This window comes from Ammospiza caudacuta, chromosome 6 (genome assembly GCF_027887145.1).
Source record: "Ammospiza caudacuta isolate bAmmCau1 chromosome 6, bAmmCau1.pri, whole genome shotgun sequence".
Lineage (NCBI taxonomy): Eukaryota > Metazoa > Chordata > Aves > Passeriformes > Passerellidae > Ammospiza > Ammospiza caudacuta.
In genome coordinates this window covers 11,508,458-11,533,479 of record NC_080598.1, presented here as the reverse complement: position 1 = coordinate 11,533,479, position 25,022 = coordinate 11,508,458, and the positions used below count along the sequence as shown (strand labels likewise).

Sequence of the window (25,022 nt, the reverse complement as noted above, 5' to 3'; positions counted from 1 at the left end):
TGCTAGAATTATCTTTATGGGATGATGATGATGATGATAATAATAATAATAATAATACAGACTTTCTCAGGTGTGTGCCTAAGGACACACCTTCATTGCCAAGGAGTGAGAATCTACTGGAATAAAAAGTGAGCAAGTTCGTTTTCCAAGCATGGCCACAGGTCAGTGCTTATGGCACCAGGACAATTCCCAGGCACAGACGTGGGGATTTGGGTTGTAATGATTTGGCTGCTCCCACGGGAGGCTCCAGTCTTGTGGAGGAGTGTCAGGAGTTGTGAATGATCCTCGTTCTCAGCTGCTTTCCCTTCATTTGCATTTGCTTCCGAGCTGCTTAACCACGGGTAGATTATTTCAATTTTCTTGGTGAATAATGCATGAGGGTGTATAAGTGGATGTTCCTTGGCTGAGTGGGCTGCAGATTAAAAGTGTCAGCTCCTTTGCAGCATTAATGTGCATTTCTTTCTCAGGTTAAAGCTGGAGAGAACCTAGATATGCTTTTTTTGGAGAACTCCTACAAGTGCCAAAATATTGGCAACGTTTGCTTTTTCTCTTCTTTTCCCCTTGACTACCTGTTATTTGAATGAAAAAACCAGTTGCCAATTTTCCAGTACAAGCTTATTTTCCTTGAGACTCCCCCTCAAGATTTCAATGCCACATTGTTGTACCTGCTGCTTGAGCTTCCTGGAAACTATCAGGAACAGTGTTTTTTAAAATTTATTTCTCTGTCACGCCTGTCAGCTCAGAACACTGATGCCTTCTCACTCCTTTCTTGCTCTTCAGTGTGTCCCAGAGGGATAATTTGGAGTATCCTTTCCTGCTCTAGCAGCCCTGGGGCACAGACAGAGGCAATTCTTGTGTGTAACATGTGGAATGTTTCACAGAGGTAGAGCTAAATACAGTAAATGCTGTAATAATTGAAGTAACACTTCAACCCACCATGATCCACTTATTAGAAAAACATCTTCAAATTTTTCCTTTATTAAGGGGCATTTAAGTACTTTACTGTACACTTGTTTAAGTCCTGGATTATGCAGATATTTTCTTCTTTTTCAGCTTATTGGAGAAACACCCTTTGATGCTCCAGATATCTAGAAAATTAAAGCACAATAGTTGTCCTTGTTTGCTTGTGGTTAGATTGTATTTATAGGGCATTTATTCAAGATCATAATTGGATCCCTAAAATATCAAAACTCTGAAACTTATGGGCCGTTCTAAACAAAGTATTTAATTGGAACAGTGAAATGTGAAACCTTCCAGGGCTGCTTTAAACATAATAAATACTTCAGATAATGGTGTTCAATGTGAGAGTCCTGTGGAGTGTGGCTAAAAAGAGCTTCCTAAAATAACTGAACAAAACAGTCTTCTAAACTAGAACTCTTCCAAACTCCCCAGCTGTAACAATATTCCTTGGAATTACAGACATCCAGACATGAAGTGGAGCAAAGTATGTTTCAAATGTGCTTTCAAACTCAGCTTAGCCTGATGTTTTATAAGATAAAAGATTCAAGGAGTGTGAAACTGTAAGGGCTGCATAGTAAACTAGGCACTGAATAGTGCAGCTGCTTAAAAAGCAGATGCAGATTAATAGCTACAATAACAGAATGCAATAAATATTTAAAACCAGTCCAACAAGTGCTTTGTGAACTTCTTACAGTATTTGATGCTGAAAATTTCAGAGAAAATACTCGGGCTGGTTTTGGGCTGTAAAATATGAATTCTGAAAAGCCAACCAAAGAATAACAGAGAAGAAACAGAGGGGAATGATGCTGAGGTTGTGATTTAAGTTTGGAATAATTCCAGCACGTGCTTTGCGAGCTCTTTTTGTGCCGGTGCTGCTGCACTTCCAGGGCGGGGGGTGGTGCTGGTGTCTTGTCCCCCACTGCAAATGTTGCTCCCTGACCTGCCCATTTGTCACTCAAAGCAGTGTTGGCTCCACGTATATCACTAAGATATTCCAGGCTCCCAAGTCCTGTGCCACCTTCCTGTGCCAGCCTTAATCCCATTTAATGCTCTTCCAGTCCCTCATTGTCATTTCCTCATTTCATGCTTAGAATGACAGGGACAGCAGAGCAGGAGGAACTAAGAGGAAGTGAAGTTTCTTCCTCATCTCCTCTAAATGTTTGTTCTGTCCACTTTTCCATTTTCAAATCGTGCCATCAGAAGAGCTTTGCTTTTATGGATTTCTGCTTTCAAATTCTCCCCCTAACATGGAATTCTGACACCTAACTTCTTTTTGATGTTGCCTTCGTTCCTTTGCCCTTCTTAAAGGACCCAGCTTCCCATATCCAAGTAGAAGTCCCTGGAATCCATTGCTGTCAGGTAAGGGTTAAACCATGGTCATTTTTCTGTTTGGGGGCAATAGTAGAAAAGTCTGATTTTGGTGCTCTTGTTCCTGGTAAAGGTAAAACAAAGAAACATGGAATACTTCAGGAGTATACAGCTTTCCCAAAAGGAAAGGCTTCACACACCCATAATCTGTTGACTTGAGCTAAACTTGCTGGTAAGTAAAGAGAATTTCTAGGAAGAAACTCCTCCCTGTGAGGGCCCTGAGGCCCTGGCACAGGTTGCCCAGGGAAGCTGTGGCTGCCCCATCCCTGGAAGCATTCCAGGCCAGGTTGGACGGGGCTTGTTGAATGTGTCCCTGCCCATGGGAGGGGCATGAAACAAGATGATCTTGAAAATTCCTTTCAACCCAAGCCATTCTATGATTGTATTAAAAATTTTGGGCTCAGAATGACTCTGAACTCAATATATGGCCTTGAGAACCTTGGCCAGATGGATGGAATAAAGTGGGTTTAGTGTATTCATTGTGATTAATAGAATAATCTTCCTTAAATGTTTTAAATTGCACAAATATATACAAAATTATTTATCTCATGAAGCAATTAAATGCTGCATGTCCCCAGTCCCTGTGCCAAAGGGGCTGTGACTTCTTGAGATGTTTGAGACTAAACACTCTCTTTTTTTAAAGTGGTGTTACTGCGAGGAGTACTGGATATTTAGGTTGTTAAGGAAAAATAATGCAGTTGAGCACCTTGTCTCCCAGTTTTCTTGCAGATGACACTTCAGCAAGGATTCTGTGTGCAGGTAGGCTGCTCCATGTGGTCCTACCTTCCTTTTTATCTGGGAAAACCAGTAAATGTGAAGCAGAAAAAGGACAGCTGTTGTTGGAAAACTTCTGCATAAAAAGGGAATGTTTTATTTCCATTAATATAGATAGGATTTTTTTCCAGTCTCATTTAATGAAAAAGGTTATTCTTAATATACAGATTTATTTTACTTTGTTTTAGCGTATTGATGTTTTAATGTGATTTGCAATGACTCCAAATTTCACTGAACACTGTAGGCTGAATTTTTTTTAATTATTAAAAAAAACCCTCCTTTTTTTTTCCCCTCAAAGTCAGCTGAATTTGGGCATGGAATTCCTTTTGATCATCCCAGCTTTGGAATTTAATTGAGCCAATGGTCTTGATGCTGCTCTGGTTTTGCAAGGTGTGTGCACAAGCCATGCAGAATTACAGAGAACATGGCTGTAGAATATACAGGCTCAAATTTATTTCTGTAAAATGTTTATCAAAACCATTTTAGATGAGGAAAGCTTACATAAAGAGTTCCTGTGGTATGCCTACAGCGAACCCACTTTTCCATAGACATGTGTCCAGACATCTGGGAATGTGCATATCCATTTTTCATGGTGCAGTGAGTGACAGAAGCCATTTTAGAGTAATTAAGTTCTGAAAACTTGGAAGAAAATCCTTCCAATTCTCTAAAATAGAAGAGGAAATCTGAGATTTCTCAGTGTGCTGAGTATTATCAAAAGCATAAAGGGAATGTTAAACACACTTTGTGTAGTTTTAGAGGTATTTGCTCTTCTGACACTTTAAATCTACTGTATGACTTTGTGAATCTGAGTTTCAGAAGTGAGTGGGACGGAGTGTTTGATTCTGGATCAAAGGAATTATTTCCAGGATTTAAATGCATGTTGGAGCATCAAAAGCCCCACTAAAGAGTTCTCTTAAAACCCAAATAAACTTTTAAAATCAGCAGAGATGAATTAGCTAGTATGCTTTCCATCATGAGTGTAAGACATGATTCAGATTCCTTGTTTTCCTTGATGCTTGTACAGTACATTTTGGAGGAATAAATCATATGGGATAACTGTTCTGTATTACAGTTTAAATTGCTTCTTTATTGTTTGGAAAGAAGTCACTTAAAATGGGGAGAGACATTCAGTTAGAAAAAATTTAATTATTATTGCTTGCCACTCTTATGCCTGAAAGAAAAATAATTTCTCAGTGTTAGTTCCACAGTGTTATAGGAAATTGCCAGGATGTAGATTCCTTTGGACTGTTGTTCATGAAGAGTGACAGTGCCTGGAAGCTCCAGTATTGATAGGGGTGACTGCTTTTAATTTGCTTCTGCAGCCTTGACCCACTCAGAGCTGTTTAGATATTTCAAATAGCACTTTTCTTGATTTTGGTCAAGATGAGGGAAGTCTGAAGAAGAGTTTGGTGAAATCAGCATTATAATGAAAATATCTCAGTTTGTTGACCCTCTGAATTCCTGTGCAGTGTCCTCTGCCCTTTGCCCAAGGTGGGAAGCTGTTCTCCATCCTGGAGACCTGGTAGTCAATCCCCAAGCTCCTGCCATCGTTTTTTCATAAATCCCCTTAGAACTTCCTTCTCTGCTCTTCCCCAATGTATTTTCAAGGCATTTAATGTTATTTCAGCCAAAGTGGTGCTGTGCTGTAACAGGAATGTTTGAAGCCTTGCCCCCTGAGCCCCAGCTAAGATGAAGTTTTCAATGCTGTTTGATTAGGTTTTGTGTTTCTTGGTTTAAAGTTATAATGTAGTGGCCCTGCAGATTTTTAAAAATTTTATTTAAACTGTGGCATAAGGAGGAATTACAGGTTGTCAGAATAAATTGTGCTGCTTTTCCTACCATGGTTACAGGCTTTGTAAAGGAATGTATAGGTGTACCTGCTTTGGTTTTATTAGAAGGTGGAAATTATCTTGACTGCTAAGCTCTGCCTAGTTTTATGACATTTTTCTGTTCTTGTCAGAAGCTGCCATGACAATTACTTAACAACGAATTAAAATCTCAGGGCTTTCTAATTCTGCTCCATCTTTAACTGATAAATTGTTCATAAACACGCAGTGTGTGGCATCACCTTTCATCTCTAAGAAAGGGCATTGAGAGCTCATCTAGTTCTTAAAAGGATGAATGTGCAGAGAAATTAATACAAAACACTGAAAATGAAAAATGCAAAACAGGTTAGAAAACCAATCTGCAAAATTGCTAGTCCTGCTTCCACTAATTTATATTTGCTTGCCTGCTTTGAGCTGATCTAGGCTTGACTTAGCTGGTGGTTTAGCAGTTCCCTGAGCCCAGCAAGCTCTTGGATCAGCCCTCCCTGTCTCAGGACACAGTGACTGAAGTGTCCCCCTGTCCCAGGCATCCCTGACTGATGGGATTGGAGCCCTGGTTTAATTAGCACAGCTTTGAGTCAGCCCCCAAAGGAAGGAGCACAGCACTTGCCTGGAGTGGATTTTGTCCCCTTCTTTTCCGTGCCCGGGAGCCAGGAATTGTAACAAATGGAAGGAGAAGGATGAGCCTGGCAGAAGCCAATGGAGGCTCAGTTTCATAAGGAAGAATTTGGCCCCACTGAGGCTGGGTAGTGACAAATCCTGCTCAGTTATTGAAAACAAGTGACAACTTCCCAGTGACGGCTCCCAAGCTGTGAAGAGCCTCCTGCATTTTCAGGAGCTTCTCCCTGGGAGCGAGGGAGGTTACACCGGGACACATCTTCTGATATCCTGTGACATTATGCAATGCACCCATCACGTTGCATCATCATTGAAATGCTGCTCAGATAATGTCTTTGCCTTGCATTAAAGCTTGATGACAAAAAATTTGAAATTGTACCATGAGAACAAACTGATTCCTACCAGCCTTCCTTCTATACTGGTTTGAAAACCTTGTCTGGAGATGGACACATTTCACCAATCCATTTGGCTTTTTTTAAACCTTTTTAACCTTCTCAGTGTTTATTTTTTCAGAATTTGGGTGGAGAAATGACATTTCCTAAAGAGCTGGAGTAGTACAACGGCCAGTTAAGTCTTTTTTTTTTTTTCTTACTCTCTTCTTACAGAGTTTTGGGTGGGTGTTTGCATCCTGTTTAGCCTTCCATCTCTCATTTCAGTTTTCCTCTGGAAGACTTTTTGCATGTTCCAGTGCCCCTCGTTGTTTAAAATTTAAATAAATGACATTTTGATGCCATAGAAAGATGTAATAGGATTACCAAATTAAAAAAAAATTTTTTTGAAGTCTTTTTTTCATGGTATTCCTTTTATGCTTGAATGGAGACCACATTCAGGACAGCAGCCAAGCTCCCAGGTGGTCACAGCAAGTCACAGGGTGGTACAAATTCTTCTTCTGTGGGTTTTTTTGCCACTGCTTTGGTGGTTTTTACTCCACTCTGCCTTTCTCTCCATTTTGCTTCTGTGTAATGCCTGTAGGGAATTTCAGCAGTGACTTGCACAGTGAAACAGCATCAGTGAATTATTTAAAAGAGGTATAGTCACTTTAGTGTGATTTAATAATTAAAAAATCCTTTTAAAGACAAAGTCAGCTCCACAGAAGGCTGGGTTAAAGAACTGAGAACCTTTGTTAGAGAACTGGTGGCTGTGGCCAGGAGCCCTGAAGTTTATGGATTACCATGACACCTCTGACAGCTACAGGAAGATCCTCTCAAGTGGCTTGAAAGTCTCTGGTGGCTTATTTACCTTCCTATCACTCAGTAAATTCAGATATAAATTATCATTGCACCTTCAGACTGTTAAAACAATACCTCTTTCTTCTTTCCGTCACTCTGTTCCAGATAATTGTTTAATGATGTAAATTAATAACTTGAATCTGTAATTTTAAAATAAGGAAATGCTTATTTAAAAAAAAGAAAAACTTTATTTTTAAAAGGCATTCTATATAAAGGCTTTCTATATAAAATGTGAAATTTTAACTCTTGCTGTGGACATGCACACATATATAGAGTTAGAAAAGCCTCTGGCAAGCAGTTTATTCTCCACATCCATAGATATAAATCCTTGAGAGGACCAGTGTAAATTGGGATGTTAGCTTTGGATTACAAACAGCTTAATTTAGGGAACCACGCAGAGAAAGGTATTGCCTGAGGAGGCGAAAATATTTTATTTCCCTGAGAAAACAAAGTGGTTGCTATGGGACAGAAAATGATCTAATGATGGCTTTCACAGAGACATGTAACTGGACAGAATATTCAAACCACAGTGAGCAAAAATGTTGGTTTTTCCAAGATGAATTTGTGGAAGAATTTTCTTAGTGTAGATCTGGACACTTTCAAGAAAAATGAAGAAGTGGGTATTTTTCCATAGGGTACAATTTAATTGTTTTTTCTTTCTTTCCAGTCCTCCTGCAATATTCTGCAAATGAAATATATTTATTTAATCAAACTGCGTTTAAATACATATGGAGAGAATCCCAGTCCTTTTGAGTGCTGAATGATGATGCTTTGAGGGGTCACCAAGCACAAATAATGTGGGAGGTTTTGTGTGTGTAACAATATAATGAAAAATCTAAGCAATGAATAAAACGAATGAATTTAACTACAATTAAGCACCATGTGATGAGAGGCAGAGAAATGCCAGATCTGTACAGGTAGTTGGTGCTGTAAAAAAAGTACATTTTAGAATGTTTGGGGTTTTTAAAATTGTTTTTAGGCCTGTGCTCCAGTAAAGTTTATCTTTCAGAATTCAATTAAGTGGACCTAGAGAACTCCTCCAGCAGTGAATCCAGAATTCACACATGAGCCATGTTCCCTTTTGTTCCTTGGTCTGGGAATACACACAGCAGTGCTTGCTGGATTTTGCTCTAGCACTAAAGTGCTTTTGTTACTTACATGAATTACTTAGTACTTGTACTCTTCTAAATATTTGAATGTCCTTCCCAGCTTATTAAGGACACTAATTTTTAATGCCTGTAGATTAGTAATGAGTAAGTGCCTTCCTAAAAAAAATTACTCTGTTCTTGAAGGAATCAAGCCCTAAAGTTGTTTTATAATACTTGTTCTCATTCCTTTCATCACTTTATTCCCATACTAGCTTGAGGACCTTAGAGGTCTTTATTATCCAAAGAAATTTCTGCTGTGGTCATGCTTGAAAGTCCCGCTGGCTGTGTGTGCCTTGCATGACTGCATGCAAAAATTGCTGCTTTAGATCATCCTGCTCTTGGCAGGAGTAGCTGAGGATGTCATCCTGCAGTGTGATCAGCCTGCTGGGATCCTCCCGTGTTCCCTGGGAGCTCCTAGCATGTAGTGTCAAGCTAGGTAAGTCTTCCTTCTGCTAGTTAGGAGCTTTTCCTCAGTGTGCTGTGTTTTGGAAAGTTCCTGAAGCCTACTGGAACAGGCACCATTTCCTGTGCCTGTTTGCTCTGGGCACAGTGGTGATTTCTGTCCCTGATGTGTGCCTGTGCCTGTTTGCTCAGAAATACCCATCTGTGATTATCACCTTCAGTATTAAATTGCTGTCTTGTTTTGATATCCTATCTCCTTTTCCATTTATTTCTGGGTTGTTTCAAACTGTTCCCTAAATTTTGTCTCATAGTAAGGCTTAGACTCCTGTTTAACTACTTCAGCCCTCCCCTCACAGTGTCCTTCCTCAGTTCCTTCATTTCTGGAGCAATGGTGTTATTTTCTGCCAGCCTGTTTCCTGAACTTTCTGCTCTTACACTACCTTTGCCTGCAGTTAAATGCTTATGGGGTCTATTTGTCACTGGGAACACAGTCCCTAGACCCTGAGGCTTCTTTTCTCTTCTGCTTTCCTCCTGTGTGTGTTTGCATGTCCTTTCTTTGCAGAGCTCCCCATTAGTGAGGATGTGTTTCTCACCTGGCATTTACAGTGCTGTGTTGGGAGGTTTGTCCTGTCCCTGACTTTAGGCATCACCTGCTCTGGGTATGCACTGAAAATGCAGAATACTGAGAGATGTCAGGGTGTAAAAGCCAATAAAATGGTTGTAGTTAGGAGACAGCTGCTTCCCCCTCTCCTTTTTCCTGTAATGGAGAGTGGCAGAAGAGATAAGAAAGATCAATTAGAATTACAAAGGTTTTCCCAGCTGTAATAGTGGATAGCAACAAAATCCCTGACAGTTCTTCCTTTAAGGAACAGAGAAGAAGGTCAGGGAGGCTCACTTAGTGAGATTCAAAACCCAAATGCACACTGAGGCAGAGTAAGGTGTTGGTAAAGGGAGAGACCGTGTGGTTTGTTTCTGATGTTGTTTACCACTCAGCAATACCTATTGCAGACAGGACTGTCCACTCCTGGCAGTTAATGACCAGAAAATCTCCTGTAGTCTCTTCCAGCTATCCTACAAAGGTCCATTTCTCTGGGTCTGGAGTAGTCCTGGCTTGTGTCATTCACAGGGTTCTTTATTTCCTGACTGAAATTCCAGTCCCCATTGAGTCCAGAGTAAAAAAACAAATCCCCTTTACTGGGGCTAGAATTTAAACAGCTGTGTCTTTCCTTTATTTATTGCTTAACAACCCACAGAGTAAGAGGTGCCTCTGTCCCAGTGTCAGGACTCTGTGACTCCCTCACTGGATCTTCAGAGCCTTTCCTTTTCATAGTCTCCTACATAAATGTAAATCACTGCTTACTCCTGCATCTTCACTATTTCCTGCATTGCTTTTGGCTGGTTTGATTAATCCTTGAAGTGGTGCCTGGTGCTCAGACCCTGAGTCAGGTTTCAGGGCTTGCACCTCCCTCCCTCGTGCAGCACACTCTGTCTCCCGTGTGCTGCTGACATTCCCTGAGTCATGGAGCAGTGGCATTCCCGAGCAGCTGACAGCAGCAACCCATCTTCATTTGCTCCTCTGGAACCTCCTCCAGATTATAGCTCCCAGATTTGCTGGGAATCACTGGAGTTTTGGTGTATTTTCTTCCTGTCTTTCAGTCCTTCCACCTCCACTTGTACTTTATTTCTTGATCTCAGATGTGTCCTGTGAGGCCTATTTATTTCTTCTCCTTTTCTGCTAATAATACCTTTGATGTTCCTTCCCAACATAAAGTGAAGCATGGTCCTAGCCAGGGGGTCTTAGGGTGAGTCATCTCTAAATTTCTTGCCAAATTCTTGGCCAGGAAAGATATCTTAAAATTCCATGGAAAATTTACTTGAGGGGATTCTATAGAAGTTTTCCTCAGCTTTTAAATTTTTATACTGTTTTACCACCCTCCACCCATCATCACCCAGCTGAGAGAATGACTTTAGGCTTTTCCTGACCCCCACTGGGAACTTGACACAGGGAATGAGAATAATCTCTGTGTTTCTGTCCCCTGCTGTAACAGAGGTGTCCTGGATTCTCTGGTCACCTCTCTGTTTGTAGCAGTGGCTCCTCAGAAGACAAAGCTGATCAGAATTCCTGCAGGATTGTTCCTAGAGAAACCCTCTGGTGTCTGCTGGTGGAGCTGAGGGCTGGCTATTTCCTTTGGTTTAGGGCTCTAGCAAACAAAAAATATTGCAAGTGATTTGAATTCACTCCTCAGCTGAAGCTTCCTAATGTAGTATCTGAAATGCATATTTGATGTCACCCTGTTTTATGTTTTCTGTCTTATCCACTTTTTTCTCTGGATACACAGTGTATTCTTCATGCACTTATTTTTGTTTATAAAGATATGTGGTTTTGTTCCTGAAACATTTAATGCCTGAATTGTGCCCTTGAATTTGTGAGTGCAGTCATCATCTTAAATTAGGTGTGCTTCTGTAGATGGCCACAGACTGGATCCTAGGTGGCTGATGCCAAATGATCCTTCCTTCAGTGGAAGTGCTGCTGGACACATGGAATAGTCACACAGATGTCACCAGTGTACAGGTGACACCAAAGTGAGAATGATTCCTCTCCTAAACACAAATTCTGCAGCTACTCAGAGCCATCAAGAATCTGCATCTGGGATGCCATGACTTAGTAGAGGGCAACACAATGCAGTTCCCATATTCATACAATTCCTCTCCTTTCTCTGATCCCATTCTTTTTAAGGGATGTGCATTAGCACTATTTGCATCAGTTCTTGTCCGGAAGAAAACAGAGTTATTTTGAAACTTGAACACGGAAGTCAAATTTCATTGTAGTAGTCATGATGTCCGGGGGTGGGACTGCCAAATAATATCCAGAACTCTTCTCTCTTCATACTAATGTCTTGGATGTCAGCCATGCATTTTCCACTGAATTAATGAACATCAGATTTATGCCAGGAACATAAGAATAGATGACACTGCTTCTGAAATAGTTTATTCATAAAATTACTTTTTGATGATGGTTTTAAAGCCTGCACCTTCTTTATTCTTTCAACTGATCTTATTTACCTGCTCTGACTTACTAACCTATTTAACAACAGCCCTTTTTTGTTTTCTTGTTACATAAAATCTAAACCCAGCTGCCAGTGCGAAACTTAATCTGCTGGAAGCATCAAGAAACAGGATGGGAAAAGAAATCTTTCCTCAACATTTTCAAATATCGTAAAACACGTGATGATGTCTTGAAGCAGAAGTAGGGAGAGTATTGTGACATCACTTAAATCATTAATCCACCTCAGAACCCCTTCAGTGAGCAAGCTTTCCTTTCTCAATGGGATTCAGCACTGAGAACATTATAAATGCTGCAGACACCTACATATTTGTACAGAGATAACCCCCTGCCTCAGCGGATGCAGGCTTTTTTTATCCTGTCTTAGTGGTACCAGCATGATTCATTAGCAGTTATTTTTGAGATGAAGAAATGTAGGCTACTAATACAATTTAAAATACTGTTATTTTAATGAATAAGTCAGCAATGTTTTAGTTTCTATTTAACACCAAATGTCTAAATGGAGCTAAGGATAGCAAGACAATTATCAGCTTAAATTATTGGGTTTTATCTTTTAAAGATCCTTCTTAATAACATGACTTTGGATAGAGCTTGCAATCCCCTATTTAGGAGAGAAGATATTTTGGTGGGGTGAATGGTTGTGTATCTCCCATCTTTAGCAGAAAAGACAACTGGAAGTTTGTAGTGGGAGACTATCTGCTCAGGTAACCCAAATGTGCCTTTTCTCAGAAGTGTCAGTGTGAATTACTTGGTTCTTAGGTCCATTTTGGAATTGAGATGATGAGAATAAGAGCAGAGGAGTAATTCTTGAAAGTCACTTAGGTAAGAGGGGAATAACTGTGCTGAGGATAATGTGGGGTGCCATAATGACAGGTCTCACTAGCTCCACATTTGAAAATCTACAATCACAGAAATGCTTTTTGCTTTCTACACCCACAACCCCCACCAGGATTCTCTCCCTAAATTCTCTTCTCACTTCTTGCAGATTCCTGGGCTTCAAGGAGGCTGCAGAGTCAATAATTCAGTTCTCTTGGTGCTTAGTTTCTGGCTTACCAATGCTTCTGCCAGGATAAAAATGGGCTCTGCTGTAAAATGAGAATGAAAGTGGCAATGCAGGTTTTTGTCATTAAATACATCATAAAGTGGCAGTACCTGTGGGAAGCCAGCCAGCAGAGGGAAAAGCTCCCAAAGTTTCAGTTCCTTTGCTGACAGCTCAAGCCCAGCTCAGTCTCCTCAGTAAAATGCTGTATTCCTTACTCCATGGAAGGATTCCCCCCAAAGTGCAATAAACCAGTAAAAATTTACAGTAATGTTGTATTTACTGCTTGATCGTTCCCTTCTCTCTTCACAATTAAACTTTGGCTTATTTCCACTCTTGTTAATGCATTTAAATGTTGCAACCTCCCATGAATCTTCCTCTTCTAGTTGCTGTTTTCTTGTGTCCAGCTCCTCTTCTATCCCCATCCTTTTGTCTTGTTGCCAACTTTATGTAACTTTGCCATGATGTGGTATCTTCTAGAAATTCTCTCTCCTGGCCTGCTCTTATATGCCATTTATTTCCTGTTGGATCTGGGTGGCAGGAAGATTGTCCTTAGTGAATTGGTGAGGGAAGCAGTGAAAGGCAACTGTAGCAATGAGAAGAAGGGGAAATGAGATTGAAAAATGGCAGTCAAGCACACCAGGACTTAAGAGCTGGAGAAGAAGAAGGAGCTGGAGCTAAAAGAAAATATTATGAATTTCTTTCTTTGCTGTTTTCTTACCCTACCTGCCTTGGCACACTCACACTCATGCATGAACTTTAACATCTGACCAGTTATATATTTTGAAACCTCTACAAGAGTCCAATCTTTTTTTTTTTTGTTCCATTGAGAGCAATATACACTTTTCAGTTATGAAAATGGTGTTATTCTAAATAAAACTGACATGATCCACCAACACTTTTGGAAGCACAGATGCTTTGTCCCACTATTTACTAAAGAGGTTCACACTTAGATTAAAGCAGTGAAATCAAATCACTGAATAAAGCCTGGAACAACATAATGATTTAAGGAATTCATGCAGAGCTTCTGGTAGGAAGAAAGTTACACCAAGGCAAAATTAGATTGTTTTCTGTACAACACCAGGACATGGATGCGTGGTGCAGCCCAATATTGGTGCAGATAATTTGCTCAGCATCTTGTGTAGTTGCATTTGTCCTTGTTCTCCTCTGTGACATTGGGCTGCAGCCACAAATTCAGATGCTGCATCCGAGGCCCATGAGTGTCAGATTTAGGGGAAGAGTCTTTGTTACAGGAGCCACCAGCCATGAAACTCTCTCTGAATGACATGGCTTTGTTATTTTTTTTCCCCAGCATAAACTACTTGGGTTGGGATATGCACAGCCCCCGGATGTTAAGTGATATTTTTTCCCAACTCAATGTATACATAATGCCAGGAATGAAATTAATTTGTTGTGTACTTCAGTCCTTCCGAGTGATGCTGCATCAGGACAAGATTTCTCAGTGTGTTATTAGTGGGGAAAATTGCACCATCCTTTCACCAGCTTTTTTAGAGAGCATAAGAATTTGTAGTGGGATATAATTATATTTCATTCCTATTTTCTCTCTTCTTGTTGGAAGTAAAAGAATGCAGCTTCAGGGGTTCACAACTGACTGCTTTCAGTTCAAGTTGATTGTCTGAGCTAAATGGATCCTTCTGTCCAAATACTCTGCAAGTTGTTCATCTATTGCTTCAAGGACACTTGTAAGGAGCTGGTTACTCAGAGTTTGCTGCTGTGTAAAGATGAACCACTCTGGAGGAGTTCTATTTGCTGATGAAAAACACACTTTGAAATAAGCCCAGTTCATATTTAAAGAAATCAATTACGACAAGTAGTTTTGTGTTTTATTGACTGCAAATCACCTATTGCCTTTTTTCTGAAAGAGTTCACAAAAACTATTTACTTTTTAAAAGATTCTATTTTTCCTTGTCTTCATGGCCAGTAGAGAAAACTCTTTGTTATCAGAGTGCAAAAATATTTATTGAAGTTATTTGTATTATTCAGAGTAAGAGTGGATGTTACTTTCAACGCAAACAGAAATTATAGAAATGCGGGGCTGTGAGTGCTCTGGGAGCATAAAATCTTGAGAAAGCCTTGTCAGAGCTGGTCTTCCCATTCCAGGGAGAATGTTCTCCAGAACTACAGAAAATACATGGCTTTATTTGGATAAGTTGCTTCTTTTATAGCAATATACCTGTTAGAATGAAAGCCAGCCAGCCATATTTTATTCAGATTGGCTGCTTGCTTCCACATTGCTGATAGATTTCAATCTTGTTTTTGAATTCCCCTTCAGCTATCAGAGCTTTCTGTCACTGCTTTTGCTTTTCTCTCTCTCTTCAAGCTGCTACTTGCAAGACTTTTCCTTCATTATTGGCCATTGTTTCCTCCCCGATTCCAGTCTTTCCCAGAGAATTGGAGGGTTTCATTTCCCCACCTTTTAACCTTCTATTGTTCACATCTCTCTGCACCCCTGACCCAGATTCCTCACACAAAGCCATCTCTCATCCTTGGGGACAGAGGTTTTATCTCTATTCTCAGGTAAATTCTGATCTATGTATCTGTATTGCCTCAGGCAGAGCTTCAGATATTTGCAAGTATTGCCACATTGAGCCTGGTAATTTTTCTTTTTGAATCTTATTCAAACTCTTCTGGATCATAATTTCTCCACTTAGTACCTTCCAACCTCTCAGAGAGATGTCAGACATTTGCTCTGACATGTAGCAAGTTTTGAAGCAATACTTAGCAATTTTTGAATGTAATCTAACAAGAAGATCCTCTGTCTCTCCTTGATGTGTGAGCATCTGCAAGTAAAGCCCTGAGGTGAACTGGTTTCCCTTCTCAGGCACATTCAGCTTTTTGAGTGCTTTCCTTGCATTGCTGCTGTAATCTTAGTGAGGGATAATTTATATCAACTGAATATGGCAAAAAAAAAAGAAAAAGAAAAAGAAAAAAAGGATTGATTTTCACTTCCTGTGATTTTTAATGTAATTTATATGTGGCAACTGTGGATTCATCAACTTTTAAATTAATTTGGGTTGTGCCATCAAACACATACACCTCCTATGCTTTGTTATTAAAATGACTAAAGTGTTTTCTGCAGAATTCTGTGGCCAGATCTCTCCACCAAGCAAGAAATTGCCTGTGATTAAGCCATCCCCAGAGCTGTGCCTGAGCCCAGAGCCTTTCCAAGTCCTTGTTGTTGGTTTTCCAGGAAGTTCTGGGCAGGTTCTGGGTTCCTTGGCCCTTGTCACAGCGAGCACAGCCTGGAGCGGCGGTGCCGGGTGATGGAAGGGGTGTCTGGCACATGGCTGTGCAGCTCCCACTGCTATTTTTTGCTTTTTTTTCTAATTGATAACTCCTGCCATCTGTTCCTGAGCCATCCCTCTGCTGTCCTCTCCTACTCACAGTCTCCTGCCCCTGTTCTACCCCTGAGCTCAGGCTGAGTGCCCCAAGGCTGCTGCCAAGAGCTGGTTGATACCATGGGTAGCTGGGTGCTAAGATGCTGCTGACAGAGATATAACAGCAGGTCAGCCCAGGCTGGGCTCTCCCAGCAGCATTTCAGTGGGCTCAGATGCTTCTCTCTCTGTGCTGCTTTAACTGCAGCTCCCTGAGAAAGCTCCACAGATTTTTTATTCAGAAAAAATTAACAAAAACCCCAAGCACTTCGCTTTATAAAATCGGTTCAGTTGTTGCTCTGAGGTGGAGTCCTTCTGAATCTGTCACCCCTGCCTGGGTTCATGACCACCTTCTGGCTTTCTGGAATAAGTCAGTCATCTAGAAGCACTGTAGCAGCCTAGGTTGGGTGTTTTTTTTCCTCCCCAAGAGCCTTTATGTTCTTTACAGTCTATATTTGAATCTCTCTTTTCTTGTCTAACTCCCCATTTGGTGGCTTAGCATACGGGAAGCCTGTTTTATGGTGCAGAGAAATGCATTTCTATATGCTAAGGACTGAATTTTTAACAAGAACCTACATGTATGTACCAGCTAGAGGGATTTTTCTGACAGGAGCTCCAAAATGGACAAAATCAGGAAAGAATAAATCATGGCAATCACAGCTGTGGTTGACCATTATCTAAGAAGCCTTGGACCCTAAAGGTGTGTTGGAGAGATGATTAAATAAGACATTGGGCATCTAAGTACCTAAAAATAGATCCTCAAGAGTGTGTAAGGCACTGATTTTCCATAGATTTCTAATGGGGGTTATGGATTTAAACACCCATAAAAACTGGTGTTAGAAATGCACAAGAAAGGTTCATCAAAATTAACCTGAGAATGTTTAGTTTCTGTTTAAGGTGGCTTTTTTCTTTCAGAGTCATGGACATGCAGAGCTCCCACACGTTTTTCTGAGCACCTACCAAAGGAGCAGGGAAATGAGGGTTTACCTCACCTCTGTTTGGAAGGTTCCTCATGATTTTTAGATTAAGGATGCTAATGGCTTGTGGGTTATATAATGCTTGGGTATGGGCACAGTCAAATTATTAAGTTTTTGTCCTGAGGTGATAATACCGAGGCTACAGTTGTGAGGCAGAAATCTTTCAGGAAGGAGTGGAAGCTGCTGGAATATTTTCTTTTTTAATTTGCCAGCACCGCAGAATTTGGGACTTCTGTTAAAATAAACAAATTCTAATATGCTATTAGTGAAAATGAGAGAAGCTCAAAAACTGCAGCTGCAAGTGTTCACTGACTTCCTTGATTGTCACATTTTCCATTGTACAATAGTGGTTATTGCAGGAGGCTCTGCCATGTAGGAAGAAATTGCATTTCCCACGTTGGGGAAAAGACAGACAGTTAAATGGAATAAAATGATCACTCATCAGGTGATCTCTCTGATGGTGTAGGTCTGAAAGAGTTCCCACCATTTCCACAAAATTTAATAATTTCAAGTGACTTTCATATTTTGGATGTTTTTATAACACTGATTAGAAACCTCCAGATGATGAAATGTTACAGCTCTGGCGAGAATCTAATAAAAATCCCCCCTGGGATTGATTTTGATTGACTACAGTTGCCTGTCTGTTTTTATTTTACTGTATATGAACAGACAGGAATGAGCAGGATTGAGTTAACCCTTCCCTGGCCTAATTTCTGTCCTTGGGGGCCTGGGCTGTCACTGCTTTCCACCCAGAGAAAGGAAAAAGCAGTTTAAGGGTTCCATTAACACTCCTAGTTCCTTTGTGTTTTGCAGCCCCAAATATAATCAGGGGATTGGATGAAGATATTAGAAAATGGAACCCACACAGGGTTATAATTCAAATTAGTGGCACAGCCCTGGTGGAGCAGTTCTTGTTCTGGAAATTATATTGATTCTTCTGTGGAGCTAATTAATGCACATATTTATAAGTTAATGAATTAAAGTTCAAAGTTATTCTTTAGGAAGCCTTGCATCTATTAGAAGTCATGAAGAAGGTTTTTTTCCTGTCAAATAAAAATGTTTAATCCTGCACATGTGCTATGTCCTTTTCCTCTGGTAAGAGTTCCACCTGCTAAGGATAGTTGCTTTCAAAAATAAATTAAACCAAATGTAAAATTATATTAGGGAGATATTATTTTCTTTGTAAATTAAACACTGTGATGTTAAATTAAGTTTAAACTGTTAAATTTATTTATGCTTAATAATTCTTTTCAGTTCCATGTTAACTGTGAGATCACTATGCACACAGATATTAAATCCATTTAGGTAATTTATTTTCTATCTTTCTTGAAGCAGTTTTCTCAGTAAAAACCCCTTGATTTTCCAAATAGATGTATTAGTGATGAGTGAAGAAGCCTGAAATAGAATAAATATTTATTACCTGTTATATAGTTTATATTACTAAAAGGCAATTTTTTAATGTAGTTTGCTCTTTTTTATTAGACCATGAATTTCTTATCCTTTGGAATCTTTGCATCATAGGTTTAAGTAGATCTGCTTAAAATTTTTGTGATTTTTAGCACCTCCCCCTCCTTCCTATATGCCTGTTTCAGTTATCTGCTCTTCCTCTGGAAGTATGTTTGCACTGCCAAGCACAGTCATCCCTGGGTTTCTTTTTCATTCAGAATTAAGACTTTCCAAACTTCTCTGGTTATATCTTGTATTTCCTGGCATCTGCATTGAAGTTACCAAACGAGCTTCGTCGATTTTTTTTTGGTGTTCTTACTCTGAAGTAAGAATACTCGTGCTCTGAAGTCCAAAAAGAAATTCTGTTTTATTCCAGAGCGATGGAAGGGGAGGGGAGAATAATTGTGCTTGTATCATCCCCTCTGTTTGAAACTGGAATACAGCAAAATCATTCCTTCTGTTTCAAACTAGAATATAGGTGAGAGATTCTATGTAGTGGCAGGTCTGGCTCCATCCTTAACGTGGTCATTGTGTGAAGCTTGGGGCGATTGGTGCTTCTCCTCAGATTGGTCCTTCGGAATAAATAAATAAATAATTAAACAAATAAATAAATAAATAAATAGGGGAAAGGGAATAAATGGCAAAAAGTGAAGAGCAGAGGGGGAAATCGATGGGGGAAAAGAAATAGTGAAAAGGAAACAGATAGGGAAAAGGAATAGCAAAAAGTGAGTAAACAGCAACAAACACGTAAATAGCAACAAGCGAATAAACAGTGGGATGCTCTGAGCACCGAGAGGCAGCTGTGCAAGCTGCGAGCCAAAGGCAGGTCCCCGGCAGCTCCCAGCCCTGGCCGGCTCTCCCGTGCCCAGCCGCAGCTGCCCCAGCCCCTCTCCCGCCTGGGCAGGGCAATGGGGGAATGTTGCCCCGCAGCTCCGGTGCCGGGAGCGGGAGCCGCGTCTGCTCTGCGGGGCTGTGGCGGCGGCAGGTTCACATGACTAATGCTGCGAGAGATAGCGGGAGCGCTTTTCTTTTTTTTTTTTTTTTTTCCTTCTTCCCTTTTTTTTTTTTTTTTTTGAGCAGCTCCAGTCTGTGCACAGTTGGCTCCCAGCTGACAGACAGAATGTGGGGTGGGCTTTGTCACCAGAACGCTGGGTACTGCATGCCCAGCTATGCTCGCAATTCCACAGTGCCCAGAAACCTGCTGCTTATGTCAGGGTGCAGCCAGCCTGAACACATAGAAATTGGGTAGCTTGATTGTTGGTGGTTTTTTTTTTCAAATATTATTATTTTTTATTTTTTTTAATCTTTTTTTGCCTCTTTTTTGCCTGCAAAGGTTATATAATGAGGGGATTGCTGCTAAAGTAAAAAGGGAAAATGAAGTCTTTGTTAAATGCCTTCACAAAGAAAGAAGGTAAGCGATGAAAGCAGAACACTTTGATGTTTCAGACTGGTGTTTTCTTGTGTACATTTAATATGATGAGCTTAGTGACTCTATAATTAATCAATTCCTGCGATTTCTTTCTCAACATTATTTGATGTTAGTCCGTTTAGGCAAGTGGTTATTAAAGCTGGATGTGACTTTATTCCTTTTAGGATTTTCTCTAAAGAATCAAGTAGTTATAAAAATGTTTTTGTTCCCTAAGAAATGCATTTGGAGACATGGAAGGATTTTCCTAGGTGAATTTTGTCAGTGAATGGTGCTGAATTGCACCTTCAGATGTATGAAGTGCCAGGAATAGAATTCAGAGAGCTGGAGGAAGGATTATGTGGTACTTTCAAGTATGCTTTTAGGGATGATAAATTTAAACTTTTGGGGCATGGAATTGGTTCAGGCATTTTCATGTCATTTTATATTAAGTGTTTTTCCCAAACAAGTTTTGCCACAGTTATTCTTGCAGTTCTGAAACGTGGTGAAATATTAGGGGAAAGCAGAGTCCAACAGGGACTAGAGCATGGACATTTGCATTTCATCATTTTTTGTTGTAGTTCTGTTTTTTAATTGTGAAAATAATATAAATAATGCCGATAAGAAGTAGCTAAAAAAATACCCACCCACTTACAGTTTGCAGATTGCTGAGGAAAAGAAACAGTTGGGTGGAATATTAATCACTTCAGGCACAGAAATGCTTATTTTTAACTCTTTCTATAAAAGATTTGTGTTAGACACGCATCAATTGGTGTAATTAGTTGTCCCCTTCCCTGTTTATTTCCTGTAGTAAAGGCTAATTTTGCTCGTAGTTCTCTCCTCAAGAATAGAGCATTAATAGCAAAACAAAAGCTAAACTCTTAAATGGGCTTGTAAAATGCTCCTGAGGTGTGTAAGGGAAGAAGATTTCCTTTCCTCTGGTGCCTGAGGGTGGCTTCTCCAATCTGTCAGTACAGATGTGTTCTGCAGCTCTGTGTCCGTGCTGTCACCGTGCCCTGGCACCCTGTCCTTGTCCTCCCTCCCCCTGCCACCAGCAGAGACTCCACAATCCTCTCCAGAGTCCCAGTAAACACCCCCAAACGCTGGCAGGATTTTGTTTTCTCAGCCTGTGGCTAGAAGGGCTGGGCAGGCTGCTGTCAGCTTAATGAGAAATTGAAATTTAAAGGTCAGACCCAATTTTTACTGAATCCAAGGCAAACTTTGGTGAGCTGGGGGAACAGCATTGGAGCTTTTGGTAGCAAACCTGAGTGTGCCAAATATCCCCTGTACTCAGTTTGTGTGTTTTCCCCTTGACTGAATTATGCTTTGTTGTACCTGGGAAAGATCCCCACCTTCAATGAAGTGCTTTCTGGAGCTGTATTTCAAATGTTGAAAATAAAAGGAATGTAGAAATGTCGCATCTCTGCCCCACACATCAACCTAAGGGTCTGTATGTGCCAGTTTTGGAGATAAATGCTGTGAGTTTGCTGGAAGTTAGCACTAACTGGGGCTTTCACTGTGACACCTGAAGCACCAAGGTGCTCTCATGACACCCTCGGCTGCTTTGAAACCTTAAAGAAATATGGAATGGGAAAAAACTTGAAATGTCAGGAAGATTATCCAGAGTTTCTTCTAGTTTCCAGCATAAGCTTTGAACTTGTGTGCTGTCTCCCATTCAAAGATTTTAAAGGCTATTTCCCTTATTTCAAAGGAAGCATGGGAATGAATTGAAGCCCTTTCTGTGCATGCTGTTCCCGTGTTTCGTTGTTCAGAGGTTGTTGAGTTGTTTACTAGAGGAAGTTTCAGCTCACTGGAAATACAAAGGATGTTATTGTAAAATATTCAGAATTGTAATTGATAAACTGTAATCATAAACTGACTCTGGTGAAAATGATACAAACCATTCTTTTACTCGCAGTTCCATCTCTATTTTATGCTATAAATATGCTCTCAGTTTTGCACTGAAACCTTAAATTTTGCTTTGTTCTCAATTAAAGGCTCTATTTCAAGGCAGGACAGATTGATTCCTATCTATATTCATATTTATGTGAATTTATTTACTTGCACAGTATGACAGACATTCTTATTCTGGTTTTTTGTGTGGTTTTGAAGGGTATTGAATGAATAGACATTTCTGGCTCTTTATAAATGGCACTTACTGGCACTTTAGACATAAAGAATGATATTTTGTGGGTCTTCTTTCCCAATTTACATATGATTTTTTTCTTTGAGAATTACAACAGCTCAGTGAAGCCCTCAGGATAGTGCCTGGCTGCATTTTGTTAGTTCTGCCACTGTGACTTTTTGGATGTAAATCTGTGCACTTTGGCTCAGATCCTGTGACCCCGCGAGCTCCACTGAGAGAAATTAATGAGGGCAGTTGCAATAATGGGGATCAAGGCCAGCATGAGGTTTTGGGGTCAATTCCTTTATGACAGGGCAGGAAATGCTATCCCATCTGCTGATAACTGGTTGCTTTTTTATGAGGGAATTTGCCTTCTAAGTTGCACTTGGGACAAACTGACCCACCGGAGTGGGAAAAGGAGATGTGGAAGATGGTGTAAATGCTTGTGTGAACCAGGAGCACACGTGGAGGGCTGGACCCTCTGCTCTGAGTGAGATTTGTGTCGCCCTTGCTTTGTTTTGTGTTGTGGCTCTTCCATTAAGGAGTTTCTTGGAGCTTTTGGATATCCTGGTGTTCCCCCAGGGACGTGGCACGTGATGGAGCCAGTGTATTACCCTGGGGTGATATGCTCTATATACCATAGTAATGGATGTGGTAGGAATGCCAGGATTAGAAAGAGGGGAATGCCTGGGGATTGCAGCAGTGTAATAGAGTTCTGCCAGGACAGCAAGCTGTGTCCTCGATTTTTAACCTGCAAGATGGGGATAAGGTGACTGTTCACAGATTTCAGGTTAGGCCTGAACTTGAACTTAGGCCTGGAACAGTTTGAGTACCAGCTGGGGGATGGAAACTGCAAGTCCATGCAGCAGGAATTCTGCTAGGCAGCCCTGTTGTGTGCCTTTCTGACTGAATGTGACAACACAGCAGGGAAATAAACTTTCTGAGCCTCAAACTTGGCAATAATGAGGTGTTTCCCATTTCCTAGAGCACAGTTCAGAGTGCTCAGCAGGCTCAGGGCACTGGTGTTGCCTCACCATGTATTCAAGCCATCAAACAGGTTCATGTTGCTCTGTTGTTTTTGATTTAATGATGTTCTAAGGATAATTTGATCAGCTCTGCTGGCAAGGTGGAGTTTCTGTCTCTGCAGAAGAAATAATGCCATATGTTGCATGTGGTGGTAAACACACACAAATGTGAAATCATCTGAGCTCACCCTCCATGTCTCTCTTTGCACAGTGCCCTTTAGGGAGGCTCCCACCTACTCCAACAGGAGGAGGAGGCCTCCCAGCACCTTGGCAGCCCCCCGGATCCTGCTCCGCTCCAACAGCGACAACAACCTGAACATCAACAACCTCCCCGAGTGGTCAGCCTCCTCCTCTGCCTCTTCACACCGCAGCCTTTCCCCTCACCTGCTCCAACAGATGCAGAATAATCCCAATGGAACTGTAAAAACTGTGGGGAGTTACACTCCGTCCTCCCGGAGCCGCTCGCCGTCCCTCAACAGGCTGGGAGAGGATGCCAAGAGGCAGCAGCACAGGCACATCAGGTGAGCTCTGGCTGTTTCACAGTATGAGGTACCCCTAGAGGCAAAGGCACCATGCTGGCTTGCCACATTCCTTTATGTTATTTGCACTCTCCAGAATGTATAGTTATTCATTCTCAGCACAGTGGACCGTGCCCAAGTGTAAATATTTTAAGTGGAAGCCCCAAAGCCAGCTGTTTCCTCACAGAGCTCCAGCAGCCAGACAGACTTTCAAGTTCAGCAGTGACTTAACACACTTTGCACTTCCAGCTCAAGGTGCTGGCTCTGCACATCCTCCCATAGTTGAACTAAGGATTGTCTATAACAGTGAAGCAAACTGTTCCTGGGATAACTGGTCCCTTCCCAGAACTGTTGGTCATGCCTGGAACCTGTGTTGGAGCTGCTCATGGCTGATGGAGCAGAGGCTGTTTAGGTTCTCTCTTCTGTAGGTGTATGCTGAACCAAAGAGTGAAATAGAAGGAGTAATGTGTTCTAGCAGGCATTCTGGGCAAATATCCTGCAGCTCTGTCCCACTGGAGAGCAAATCCCGACTAATTAGAGTCATGCAGGTTTTGTAAGCCATGGAAAAAGTGGAGGGCTGAGTTTTGATCACTTATGGGGGCTGCAGCTTTGAAAAGGCACTGCCCTGGACTCAGGAACTCCTGCCAAATGTGAAAGAGATGGAGCTGCACCAGGACAAAGAGTTAAAACGCTGTAAAAAGGCTGGGAGGCATCAGAGATGAGAGCTGCTGGAGAGAACCAGAGCTCACACATGTTGGCCAAACACTCCTCATTTGAAAATCAGGCTTTGTCTGTCCTGTTTCCTAATATATGTGTGTGTATATATATATATGTCTGCTGTTCAGAGTAGAAAAGGAACTGGGCATTGTCAAGAAATGCAGCTGTTGGTTTCTCTCTGCTGTTTGTAGGTGTAAGGGATGTTCAGTGGAGTTTTCAAGTCAGTAAAACAAAATGTTATGCAGCTGACACTGCCTCTGTTACCCTGCCTGTTCCTCTGCTCTCCCTGGCCAAACTGCCAGGCACTGTTTGTGATGGAAACAATACTGCTGGGCAGGGGGGATCTGGTGAATTGTGAGACAGAGTTGTCTGGCATGTAAGAAGGAGTGAAATTAAAGGGAAGAGGATGCAGATTCCATATGCCAGTGGTTTCATGCAGCAAAGCAAGCTCATCTTGCTTTGTTGTATGTTACAATAATGGCAAAAGCTCATTTGGGTATAAATTGGGTGGCATTTCCTCACAGAGCCCAGTAACAGCTCAAGATTAGTCTGTAATGAGGCTTCAACTGGATGATGAGTTAAGTGAAGAGACTATGAGGTTCTGTTCAGAGAATGACTGTTCTTCTGTTCCTCTGGATTCTGCTGATGTCAGCAGGGAGGGAGGTTCTACCTTAGAGTCAATGATTATTTTAGCTGATTGGATAAAAATCCATTTTCATCAATATTCCTGGGATAACATGCTTTAAATTCTAGAAGTATAAACAATCCTTTGAGCTGGGGGTAACAATTAGAAATTCTTTTTGATTAAGCAAACATTTACTTGCTTTGACTCTGTTCAACCACTTTCCTCTTCCCTTTCTGAAAAGTAGCTCAGGTGACAATGGGAACAGATTTAATCCCTGAGAGTTTGTGGATATAAAATTTTGGTCTTTCTCTTAGTGCATCAGCATCACAACTGCTGAAGCTGCTACCCAGCTGCAGAGTTC

The 25,022-nt window shown here is 41.0% G+C and overlaps 1 protein-coding gene across 2 annotated transcripts in view; it reads left to right on the top strand.

Moving 5' to 3' along the window:
- Positions 1-25,022, top strand: part of SHANK2 (SH3 and multiple ankyrin repeat domains 2) — a 255,841-nt gene that overhangs the window by 58,458 nt on the left and 172,361 nt on the right. The window contains exons 1-3 of one of the 2 annotated variants that reach the window (XM_058806934.1): positions 19,621-19,657; positions 23,013-23,307; positions 24,400-24,412. In XM_058806934.1, coding sequence (XP_058662917.1) covers positions 19,621-19,657; positions 23,013-23,307; positions 24,400-24,412 — 345 coding nt within the window. Of the gene's footprint in view, positions 1-19,620; positions 19,658-23,012; positions 23,308-24,399; positions 24,413-25,022 lie in introns of those variants that run through there. The other variant, XM_058806933.1, reaches the window with a different exon arrangement.